Source organism: Pundamilia nyererei, unplaced genomic scaffold, assembly GCF_000239375.1.
Source record: "Pundamilia nyererei isolate P.nyererei 1_Seehausen unplaced genomic scaffold, PunNye1.0 scaffold00084, whole genome shotgun sequence".
NCBI lineage: Eukaryota > Metazoa > Chordata > Actinopteri > Cichliformes > Cichlidae > Pundamilia > Pundamilia nyererei.
Window position 1 is genome coordinate 1,773,685 of NW_005187485.1, and position 13,221 is coordinate 1,786,905.

Genomic DNA, 13,221 nt, shown 5'->3' on the forward strand with positions numbered 1-13,221 from the left:
TGAGTAATATGAGTATCCACTGTAGTTCCAAACTAAGGAACAGTGTTTATTGTAACTGTCATAAACATGATGTGGCAAGTTTTAATAATAACAACTGCACTGCATTAAAACATCCACAGCAGTTGGGATATCCAATCTTTAAGTGATGACGTATGAACCCTGCTTCCGGGTACAAACTACTCTGCATTTATTAAGGCTGTTGTGTTTTTAAATGGTAAATGGCCTGTATTTATATAGCGCTTTACTAGTCCCTAAGGACCCCAAAGCGCTTTACATATCCAGTCATCCACCCATTCACACACACATTCACACACTGGTGATGGCAAGCTACATTGTAGCCACAGCCACCCTGGGGCGCACTGACAGAGGCGAGGCTGCCGGACACTGGCGCCACCGGGCCCTCTGACCACCACCAGTAGGCAACGGGCGAAGTGTCTTGCCCAAGGACACAACGACCGAGACTGTCCAAGCCGGGGCTCGAACCGGCAACCTTCCAATTACAAGGCGAACTCCCAACTCTTGAGCCACAATCGCCCCACATCGTTTAACCTGTTTAATGCTTTGAATTTTGTTTTATTTAATGTGAACCCCCCCCCCCAAAAAAAGTCAGTGACCACTGTCGACTTCTCTCGGTTGTTATCATCAGTTTTCATTTTAAAGCTCAGTTTTTAAAACCTTACAATGTACCTATGGCCCAGCCCATGCAGCAGTATATTAATGACTAACCTTGTATTGCAGTTGTTCTCCTGACTGAAGTTTGGTCCGTTTACAGCATCCTGCCATGCAATTACATTTGTCCCTAATCATCGGGAACTCTCAGGTTAACTTTTATTGAGTGGAAAAACCTTAGCGTTCATCCTCAAGCTTCACTGTGTTTATGTTGTGCTAACCATAGCTGTGTAGCCAGCCACCACGCAGCACATCATTATATACCAGCTAGCCCAACTTCAGTTTTCTGTCTTCATTTATGTCGAAAGTGATTACAGAGCTGCACGTTTTAATTTTTGCTGTGGCAGTTAAGCTGCTGGATTTTTGGCTTCATGACCCTCCTTCGTGGTTCGTGCACATTGAAGCTCAGTTTGCTCCCTGTGGCTTTTCAGCTGACGACATGAAATACCAACACGTGGTGGCCTTGCTGGATCCGCTGTCCAACCGTCATGTGATAACCGTTTTCCGGCATCCCCCCCCCCCCAAGGGAAATACATCGCTCTTAAGGTGCTGCTGCTGCTGCGGCGCTACTCCCTCTCCGATGCAGAGCGGGCCGAGAAACTCCTCTCTCTCGTACCACTCTCGAGCTCACGGAGAGCATGCTGTCCTTCCTAGGACGACAGCGAATTCCTCTTCAGTCACGTCTTCTTCCTGCAGATGCCAGTGCGAGCTGGCTTCGCCAACTCCCCGCTGCTGGCTGCGAAGACCCACATTATGCAATTCATTTGCACAAATGTGTTTGATCTGCTGCTTGATGGTCACTCTCAAAGTGAGAGAACTCATTGAGAATCTATAAGAAAATCAATAAGTAATCAAACTGATAACTGATATCAATAATACAATTGGAATTGCTTAATTCTTTCATTTCCCTTCCTTGGACACGACTGTGACAAAACTAGCTTAGTGCCCACGCTGTGCGGCAATTATGGCATACTGTGCGTGGTTGAATGTAGCTGGAATTGTTTACATGTTGATCTGATTTGCAGTTGATTTAGCAGGGTCTGAGTATAAATTCATTGTTTCCTGTAACTTATGTGTGGTTATTTATAGATATCCGTGTAATTTTCATGCAAATTAGGTCTACCCAACAAGTGGACCATAAATTCACCCTGTGGCAAGACTTCAAAAGTAGCCCAGTTCTGTGGGAAATTACGGACTTGGCAACACTGCCACTAACTGTCTTTGCTTAGTCACTTCAAAAGAGTATAAAGTGATGAATTCTTTCAGCTCTGTTTCTCTTCTTCTATTCCAGGGACATATTTGCTGCCCCATGTGAATGATACGTGAGAATTTCACACTTTTCTGGAATCTATAAAACATGAATAGGCAAATCAACCACATATATAGACAAACATATCAAGAGCTATTTACAGTCACTAATGATGAAATACTTACTTGAAAGAGTTGTGGGAAAAACTTAAACTGATAACGTTAGGTGGGAAGAACTATTCTTGAAGGTTACCTAACTTTCTTGGATAGACAGTCATGGCCTTGGACAGCATAATTAAAGCCAACGTAGGTTTAATTTACTCGATGGGTTCAATAATTATTAAGTTAGAGAAAGCTCGGCTAAGAGGTGGGAGAGCACTAGGAACTGAGTGCACAGAAAGAACGCAGACTTTGGAGGAGAGGGCTAAGTGGTGATGCAAAGAGAAAAGGAAAGAAAGAAGAGGACGTGAAAAGAGAGTTGTCCTGGAGGCAGAGCTAGTAAATGAGTCATTGGAGTGAATCTGCTATCAGGTCTATTCTAACAGTGCTACAAGTGAATGGATGCCTTAAAGGTTAGGCATAAAATGATTTCTCATTTTGCTGCGATATACCCCCTGGTAGACATTAACGCTTTGGTTATGGACTTGAGTGTAAAAGCTCCTGAGGTAACAGGCTGCTTGTCTGCCATAAATATTTCTGGCTATATGTATGTATATTGTTATTTGAATGAGGCTGCTTTTATGGAGATGAGTATATTTTTGTGCAAATAGTTAAAGTTGATGTGATGCTGTGTGTCATTTCTATAGCCAGGTAGTCATTCTGTCTACACAAAGCCAACTCCCCTGGTACCTCACATCACAGCTGGGACTCTGTTCAGCTCCGATCCTCCTGACCCATTTCAGTGCACAGATACACACACACACACACGCTCAACCACACACACATATATACACCAACTGACAGTTGCGAACAGACCCATGCATTCATACAAAGCAAAGCAGCCACACGCAAAACACTTACATATGTGCCAAGCTTCATTTCTGCTCTACTGAGTCTGTTCGTGTCACAACTTTGCAGATGTTTAAGCCATGGGGACATGAACACTAAATTTGCAGAAATTCTCTTCCCGGTTGTTTGGTTGGAACAGCGGGTTTTGAAATGATAATGAATCTGTGGGCCTGGATTTCCCACATGGCATCCTGTCTAGAGTGGAAACAGAAGAAATTGAATAAGGCAGCACTGGAAAGCAGCAGCAAAAGATTTTTTATTATTATTACCAAATGTAAAAGTCAAATTCTGGCTGAACTAGGTAGATGAAGCAGTTGGCATTTCTAAGAATAATAAAATGTTAAAAAAGTGCGAATCTGAGGTTAATGTTACTGCTGCAGAGTGCAGATGGCTCCCCGTACAGTTAATTTAGAGTTCAAAGTCTTGCTCTATCAGCCAATAGCTGATGAGCACAAGCAATATAAAAATAAGCTAAATATACATCCAAAAGAAATCATGGATAAAATGCTGACTCACATTGCATAAAAAACAAAACACAGATATGAGTTATATTGCATTCCAACACATGCGATTTCAGATGTTGATTGTAGATGTAATAAACAGCTATAATAACTTCATTACACACACTTATGTCACACAGAGGTTAAAAGAAGAATCACGCACAAAGTGGGAGAGGCAGTGTATAGGTCAGATTCCAAAACATTATAAATTCACAGCTAAAACTGACCATCCAATCTCAGTGTGTGATCATAAGTGTGGAAAAAGAAATATCAGAGAACATGAAGACAGAAGGTGCGATGCTGCATCAACTGGCATCGGGAGATGGCCCTGAGCCTGAGCTGATGTGTATCTTTGGGACTGGGGACTTAGGACGCTCTCTGGGCCTGTGTCTGCTCCAGTCCGGCTACAGGGTGGTGTATGGCAGCCGCAGACCTCACAGCTGTGGCCCCTTGCCTGAGGGAGCTCAGGTATGACTTATGGCATTATATTGAACTGAATAGAGTTTTTAAATTTAGAAACATTACTGTACGTATCTCAAACATGTTCTGTCCTTTGTTTTGCGGAGGTGATGACCCATGAAGAATCAGCCCGGTCTGCCAAGATGATCTTCGTTTGTGTTCACAGAGAACACTATGAATTTCTGGAGAAGATGGCACCTCAACTTGAAAGAAAGGTTAGTCCAAAGTTAAAATTGGAATAAAAAAGATACACCTTTAAATCTTTAAACACCTTTAAACTCTTTTTTTTCCTCTTTCTTTCTGTGAATCCACATTTCTACATTTTCATTTGCCAGCTGGCCTGGAAACAATATTTAACATATTGTGTACACATAGGTTATTACATTTGTTCCCACATATGAAACATGATAGCAAGAGTTTAAAAATGACATTTTCATGGAATTATCATGGCGATTTGTCAGCAATAATTCATGTTATTTGAGAGAACATATAAATATTAACTGCTGTGTCATTCATATATCAAGGAAATAATTTTTAGACACATGTTATCTAAATCATGGGTCTGACAATCAATGACTGATGAATTGTAACTCATTTTGATAACAGCATTAGCTAATGCAAGTTCATTATGTTAAAGGTCTAACTGGTGTTAGCACAGCTGATTAAAGAAGCAATACATTGGTCAATCTGAGCCTGCGTAGCTTCAATTACAGTCTCAAAATACTTTAAACACATTCACACTGGATAAAGCAAAGTGCCGCCGTAAGACAGGAGAGAGGACGTCTGAAAATGGGCTTTTGTATGCGTATGTAGGTAATCCTTGACAGTGATTTGTGAAATTCTTTTTTTAAAATAAAATAATCTCAAGATCTCGGAAGTTTATTACTTCGCTTGAACATCTTCTGACACCTCTGCGCTCAGTTGGATTGTGGAACAGTTTGTCCTCAAGACATTAACCACAACATTTTCCTCAGTAAATGTTCTGAATTGTTAAGAAAACATTAAATATTAGCATTACTTTAGTTCTGTTACAGATCAAAAGACGTGAAAAAACGATTACTTTTAGGTTTGCATTGTTTTATCAATTAAATCCTGCTAAGATGATTGTGCTACTTTGTAACTTTTATTTGCAGCATGAATTAAGGATTAAATCTTAACAACAACTAATGCCATGCAACAGCACAGTGTAATACTACTACTAATAATAATAACTATTCTCATTTTAAAAGAATGGCCAAGTTACATGTGGGAATATTACATTTTAGCCCATGATAAACAAAAATAACTCAGGAAATTAAAAACACAAGCAGATCAAAATGGCCCATTATTTAGAAATATTTGAAGTGGAAACAAAAAATTTCAAGGAAAGCAAATCAGAGACAAAATTATTAGTAATTTATTTGTGTGTTGTTGTGACGTTAGCTGAGGGCGGTTTAGTTGGCTCTAGACCTTACAGTACTACAGAAAGACACTGAACAAATCCCTCTTGAGGAAGAACCTCTGACTGAACCAAATTCAGGCTGAGGGGCTGTCTGTCTGAAACGGTCGGGGGTGACAGGAGAGTGGAGAGGAAAAAAAATGAGCACTTGAAAAATAACAAACAGTGAGCAGGTTTGCAGGGACAGTAACCACAAGTCAAAACCAAGCAGCTATGGATCGAGACACATCTCCAGAAAGGTACGGAGAGAGGAGAAAGCATAAAATACAGGAGAAAGAACCAGAGGCTACTGACATGTAATCATGGGAAATGAATACACAGAGTGAGGAGGGTGGACAAGAGGTGCTACACAAAAACACAACGTTATCCAGTCACACCTTATGTGTGTGTAATGTCAGTGTTTTCTGCTGTTCACATCTTAACGGAATCATTCACATGATTTTTGTAAAAGGATGTGCATGAAATAAATGACAAATATTATAACTACTTTATTTTTTCTCTCTACTCAATCAATGCTGATGGATTTATTTCAAGGTGCTGGTGGACCTCAGTAACAACTTGAAGAAAGACATGTACATGGAAGCAAATGCCGTCTACTTGCAGAGGTAACATACGTCCTCAAAAGTATGGAAAAGAAAAAGAGTCTCTCATTCATGAATACACTGTGCATGCAAGTCATTCCTTCTGTTCACCAAGGGAGCCTAACCTTTTTTTGTTCAATCTTTATTTGTTGTCAAAAATATCTTTTTCTTTCATTGCAACTGTGCCTATTACAAATCTATGTGAGAATGACATTGTTGTGGAAAAATGCTCCTAAAGACCTCTTGGAAAATGAGAGATCAAAACTCTCCACTGAATCCTAAAGAAGTGAAACAAATCAAGTGGTTGCAGCTCCCTTGACAGGTGAGCCTGCTGTGTATCCATTCGGTTGAAGTGGAAACATTGATTCTCATCGTTTTGAGACTTTTTCTTTCCCCTGGGCGTCTTTGTAAAAGAAACAATAGCAACTAAAGTCCTTTCTGTGTGTTCTCTAGGCTGGTCCCTAAAGCAGCCGTTGTTAAAGGCCTTAACACCCTGTCCACCTGGGCCCTGCAGAATGGACTTCAAGCAGGAAGACAGGTAAAACAAGAGTAGAAGTAAGGGATCTGTTAAAAAGATGTCAGCTGGCTTAAGACAAAACAAAGTCAGGAAGCTTCTGAGCCTTAAGGAAGACTATGGCTGACAAGAATAAAGATACAAACAAAGCAGTAACAGAAAGAGGAGATTACTAAATTGATCTGATCACCATGAGAAATGTTTGACTTCAAACTACAAAATAACATCTGCTTTCAGCATTTTCTGTTTTGCGATGGGAAAAAATGTCTCTTGAACTGCTTAATAACAGGAGATTGCTTCAACATACGCCGTGCAAAATTTAGGGAAGCAATTGATTTCAGTTTTGTTGCTGCTGATTATTGATTTTGCTGTCTTACCATAACAATGCGAGAGAAAATGAGGGCAGCGCTTGTAAAAATACACAAACAAGCACACTTCATGATCTTACAAAGTTGAAAGACCAGTGTTTATTGCAGCTTCCGTTTCACGGCTACAAAGAGAAACACAAACATGCTCGAACCTCTGGAGACCAAACCTGAATCTGCCTCAAATCCTCTTCAACACAAACAAGCCCCCATACGTGTGCACGTAAACACAAACACACACACACACACACACACACACACACACACACACACACACACACACACACACACACACACACACACACAAACCACTGCAGTGTTCTATTTCTTTGAAAACAGGTAGCTGTGAGAGAAAAGAGGGTGTGTGTGTTTGAATGTGTGTTTCTTTATCAGCGCATATGTAGTTACAGTATATATCCACACACACTCATGCTTTTAAGTGTGTGCTATTCCCCAGCCAGCAATTTGATTAGATCCACAGCGGGGCTGTGGCTCTGTCACATTTACATTCAGATGGAGATTTAGTCTGTCGGCTGTCCCCTGCTGTTACTGGTGCAGTAATGTAGGGAGACATGGCTGGCTGCCCGGTCCACTTACACACACACACCTGGGGAAAACTGCTCAATCCCACTGACTCTCCTATATGCCTGTCAAACTGCTCTCTCTCTGTCACACACTCTCTAGCTCTCGTTAGTTCTCGCCTTTTACAAACAAGTTAATCGTCTTATCACAGAGCTGTGAGTGCAGTAATAAGCTTCACCATGCTGTGATCTAGAATGGGATTACATATTGAGCAGCATATGTATATAAAGTAGGCACGTGTGCTTACCTAGTAATACATTTTCAGGGGCTTCTTCCCAAAAAACTGAAGGAGCGGTGGGTGACAGATAAAACAGGGGTAATTCTGTGGACACACAATGTAGGTGTAGCTGTGCAGTCATTCACTAGATATTCGAATCAGGTGAGTCATCTATTAGTAATAGAAACACAGATCATAAGAAAGTGTTGAGAGAAAAAATTTAATAAATGTTAATATTCATATTATTATTTTAGAATCTGCTTTCATCAATTTACCAACTAATACAGTTTGGAACTGCAAAGAAAAGATAATATTAGTGACACGATGAAACTTCACAGACAGTTAAAACCGCATCATCTTCCATTTTGGTCAGAAACGACTAAGAACAGATTAATGGTCCGTGCTGTTGCACTGGTAAAAATTCTCCTGCCTGCAGACATGAATGCAGAAGGTGTAGGTTTTTGAATCAGTCGCACATATGCTGTCCTGCTGCCTTAATACTCATTAGAGAACCAGACTGCCGGCTGAAAAGCCCCCAACAAAAGCATCATTTATTCCTGTTTCAGGAGTCTTTGATAAAACCTGCAGTGCAAAGCTTAGTGAGAATTTTTCAAACCTTTAAAAAATTTTAATTTTATATTTGTGACAAGCTCTATATGCCTTTGGAGAAATACACATTTATAGACTATTTCTATTTATGCCCTAGGTGTACCTGTGTGGGAACAATGGAGAAGCAAAACGGGATGTGGCAGAGATGGCCACCAAACTAGGCCTCACTGTTGTGGACAAAGGGTCCCTGTCAGCTGCTAAAGAGGTGGAGGACTTTCCTCTGCAGCTGTTCCCAGAGTGGAGGATGCCTTTGTACGTGGCTTTCGGCCTCGCTGCCTTCTTTTTCTTGTATTTGGTCATTAGAGATATCATCTATGCATATGTGGAAAATGATGAAGATATCTCCTACCGCATAATGATATCCCTGGCCAACAAGGTAAAGATATGCTCCTCTTTGTTTAGTTGCTCGTAAAACGGTATTTTACATTTCTCATTGTGTTTTTATTTTCCATGTGTCAGATCACTCCAGTTGTGTCCCTCATTATGCTGTCGCTCTGCTACCTCCCTGGAGCTATAGCTGGGTTCCTTCAGCTCTACAGAGGGACCAAGTACAGGTCAGGCATCAAACATAAACATTTTCATTCCTGGTACAATGTAAAAAAAAAAAAAGGGCATGATTTTTGCAGCGTAAAGTGCCTAACTCATTTTCCTATGTTCCAGGCGTTTCCCCAATTGGCTAGATCGCTGGATGCTGTGCAGGAAACAGTTGGGTCTTCTTGCACTAGGCTTTGCATTGCTCCATGCTATCTACACATTAATCATTCCTGCCCGCTACTCTGACAGACAAAGAGTCATCTCCAATGTGTTGAATGAGGTAAAGTGCAGCAGGCTGGTGCAAACTGATTGGAGTGTTTCTGCAATCCTGCACAAAGAAAAATATTAAATAAAGCTTATATGTACATGTAGAACATTCACTGCAATAACAGTCCCTCCACTTTTCTCTCTTCCTTGTAGGTGAAGAAAAATACTACCACTCCACTTTACTTTGACAATACCAGCGCATGGCGCACTGACTCATTATATGCACTGGGAATCCTGGGCTTCTTTCTTTTTGTCCTGCTGGGGCTAACATCCTTGCCCTCTGTTGGAGGCACTCTCAGCTGGAGAGAGTTCAGCTTTGTTCAGGTCAGTGCAGATAAAAATGCACAGTCCTTCACATGTATGTGCTGTGTGTGAATGTGCATTTTCTCATGCACACCTTTAAATTCTCATGCTTTATCAGTCACGTGTTTCATATCAGTAAAGGCATATTTTAGAGCCTTCTAGATAATCTACATTTAGAACTTCTTAGATTTTTATCAGTTATTAAAGTGTTGTAAAAGCAATATAGCAATATGTCACTGGCACTTGTCTCCCCAGAGCCTAGTTAACTAGCCGCCAAACACAGGCACACAGAGAGACTTTAGCCAAGGATTTTAAATGTTAAGTTATTCATTAAATAGAATTATGATACCTGGTATAATCCTCCAGTGAGAAGATTTTTAATACAGGTCACAGGCCCATTTGTGTAAAGGTCAGGTCCATAGATAGACCTCAGACAGCGAATGGTACTCAGAGATGGAGGTGAAAGTCAAACTAATTCTTATGATCTAGTGAGGAGAGTTATGAAATAAGACATGAAATAACAATAATATGCTTACATAAGCTTACTTTTTGCTTCTAGTTGTGATCACTGTTGTCAACATGGGAATATAAAGCCCTGAATACAAGCAAATATCCAAAAATGCTAGGACACTGTGTAATATGATATTTACTCTCCACTGGTTTAATAAGGTGCAAGTAGGTGCAAGATCCCTTATCGTCATCACACAGGGGCACAGTTTATTACTGCGCCATAGCAATAGCACTGTTTGCTTTCTCTGCTGTTTGCCCTTATTGCAAATGCTAAAACATGGAAATGGAGGCACATTATGCACTAGGTTGTTTGTTATTATGTCTGTGTCTGTGCATGTCAGTCTTAAATTCAGCATAAAGCATTTCCAAGGATAGTTTGGTAATTTGGGAGATAGCTCATTCTCATTCTCTTTCTTCCACAGAGTTAGATGAGACAGTTGATACCATTAGTTTGTCTGTGTGGTAAATTTGCCCGTACCAGCCTAGAGTTGACTTATCCTAGCTTAGAGTAGCATGACAAAAGGAGAAAGCAAATACTGTCACAACAAAACTGAGCGCCTCTAAACCTCACCAGTTAATTTGCTTTTTAAAAAAAACCTTCTACCTTTGGACAAAGGTTCCACACATTTTCAGTATTTTTGCTAAGCTAAGCTGAACCCATATTTTTTACTTGTGTTTGATTAACTTTTGCTTTTATGCTCTGTAAGTTTATTTTAAAGCACTTTGTGATGTTGATCACAAAATGCTTGAAATAAAATTTTTATTACCTACTTAATAAACTCAACACTAGTTTCATGTTTATTTAACAGATAACAGAAAGCTTACCGTCTTCTTGTTGAACTCTTTTGTATTTAATCTTTAATTTTTACCATTGTGTGTGTGTGTGTGTGTGTGTGTGTTTCTTTTTCCCCACAGTCGACGCTGGGCTACCTGACTCTTTTTCTCTCCACTGCACATTGCTACATTTATGCCTGGGATAAATTCCTTCGCAAATCTACGTATAAATGGTACACTCCTCCGGACTCCATGCTCTGTCTAATTGTTCCTTCGGTAACACTGGTGCTCAAGCTGGTCCTCGTCCTCCCCTGCGTGAACCGTCCGCTCATGCGCATTCGCCAAGGCTGGGAACGCAACCGGTTAAAGGATGAGATGGGTGAACTCAAAGCCACTAACATGTGATCCAGGGTTGCTGAATGTTTCAATGACATGTTATATTATTTTTCATTTGTAGACAATCATAAAGTAGGGAAAATGAAATAGCATAACAATCGTTTCGATTTTGCACAAAGTAAAGAAAAAGAAAGACCAGTGGTTCCAGTGGTGAGTTACTGTCTGATCCTGCCTGTTCCTGACTTTGCAATACTCAGAGAAAAGTCAGGTGTATGCCAAATTGACATGCTTCTGTTGATATAAATATTTTTAATGTGTATTTTCTTTTTGAGTGAAACCCCCCCACACATTTCAGATGTTTGTGTTGTATCTTTTTCACCAAATGTGCTGAAAAATAGATTGCTATCCCCTGTTGAAATCCACTGTTTTGATAAACATAGGCAATAGTTTCTGTATTCCACTCTCCCTTCCCTTCAAGTGGAGCAATTGTATCCCTGAGGTTGCTCTCTTTTCAGGATGTTATTGATCTCCCTGCTTTCTGACACAAATATCTCACTACCCGTACCTGCCTCCGTCTCAAGAGCACACCAGAGTGCACACTAAGACACACATGCTTATGATGCACATACACAGCATGAAGGTGAGTAAGTTAATTGGATTTCTGCATGCAGATTATATGAAAAAACAAAACAAAAACACGAAGCACTTAACTTGGGGGCGGAACAACAGATTTTGTAGTCAAAAGCAGATTCACAAACACCTTTACTACCATAGGTCTAGTGCAGTGTTACAGTCACCAGCAAATTTACCAGGCTGAAGCAGGTAGGTAGTAATAAAACATGCAAGCTGCCCTCAAAATACCCACTACTACCGAGGAATTGCTGAGAAAGCAGATCCAGTTAGATTTGAACAGATGATGAGCAAAAATGGGAAACTCAATAGTAATGGCTGACGAACAGGTGCAGGATGGTTAGAAGAGGTTGGTATGCACATCCCTAATGATACAGAGACAGAAAAAGGAAAGAAGAAGATGGAGTAGCTGTCGCCATGACAGATTCTGGTGCTATATAAAGAAAACTCAGTGCCTCTCGCCTAAAGCAGAACATTTAGGCAGAGACATCCTGTTATCTAGCATCTAACAGCATTATCTGCATAAACAATCTGTAATCCCTTACATCCTCTCCTATTGTATTAGCCTCCTGTTACCAGTGAACCGATTTTACCAAACTGCCTGCTGTTCGTGTGCATTGGTGTGTGCGTCTGTTGGTGTGTGAGTTATTCCATTATTCCAGTATTGCCTCTGGAAAGAATTAAGATGTAGCAACATGCAGAGCAGAATAGCTGTGAAACAAGCAAACTTACATAATTCATTTCCTCTCATCTTTAATTTTACACACCTAGACAGCCCTGAAACCTATAATAACTTTATTTGTGTCTAGCCTTGAAGGCTTAAACCTGTGTGAGTGTAAATAGGCTGCAGAAATTGTGGGTTAATACAGAGATCACTGACATTCAAGCTCCACCTTTGAAATGTACAACTAGATATTAAATGAAAGGTGTATAACAAAATAGCATGGGAACTTCAGAAATGTAAATTATATATCCCAGAATTGTGACAGAATAAAATGCATTTAATTAAGAAATTATGGTTTATTTATGGGAGCTTTTCTGCAAAGGATTTTGTTTTTATTATTCATTAGGTCCTTTTTTCTTCATTAAAACCACTTCGGAAAATGACAAATTCTGCAAAATTGGACATCCACAGACATTCAGCCGTCATTATATTTTAGTTACTATTCACATACAGAAATTAGATATTTGAAATTGTGCGCACAGGAGTGTGCAATACCAACACTTTTAACTTTAACTCACAGAAGACGATAATTTGACTGAGCCGATACTTACAGATAAATTATGAGGTTTGCCTTTGACTTGTACAGCCACAGTTCCAAAAACGTTGGGACTGTAAAATGAGATCAAACAACGTAATGACCCATATTTTATTCACAATGGAACAACAGGTCAGTAAATTAAAAGAGCATCTTAGAGAGGCAGACTTAGTAAAGTAAGTAACATTTATTTATATTGCGCTTTTTGAAACTGGAAGTTTTTTCAAAGTGCTTCACATTGGAATAAAAGCATATCAAACGAAACAATAAAAATGGTTTAAAACAGGTATAAAAGCATATCAATCGACACAATAAAACACTACAGGGAGTGCAGAATTATTAGGCAAATGAGTATTTTGTCCACATCATCCTCTTCATGCATGTTGTCTTACTCCAAGCTGTATAGGCTCGAAAGCCT

At 39.9% G+C, this 13,221-nt stretch overlaps 1 protein-coding gene across 1 annotated transcript; it reads left to right on the plus strand.

Moving 5' to 3' along the window:
- Positions 1-3,646: 3,646 nt before the first annotated feature.
- LOC102213573 (metalloreductase STEAP4-like) lies at positions 3,647-12,801 on the plus strand. The gene is made up of 9 exons (XM_005738538.1): positions 3,647-3,893; positions 3,992-4,099; positions 5,857-5,927; positions 6,357-6,441; positions 8,288-8,566; positions 8,650-8,744; positions 8,851-9,004; positions 9,145-9,315; positions 10,720-12,801. The coding sequence occupies exons 1-9, from the start codon at positions 3,705-3,707 to the stop codon at positions 10,981-10,983; spliced, it is 1,416 nt and encodes a 471-aa protein (XP_005738595.1). The 5' UTR covers positions 3,647-3,704; the 3' UTR covers positions 10,984-12,801.
- Positions 12,802-13,221: the final 420 nt, after the last annotated feature.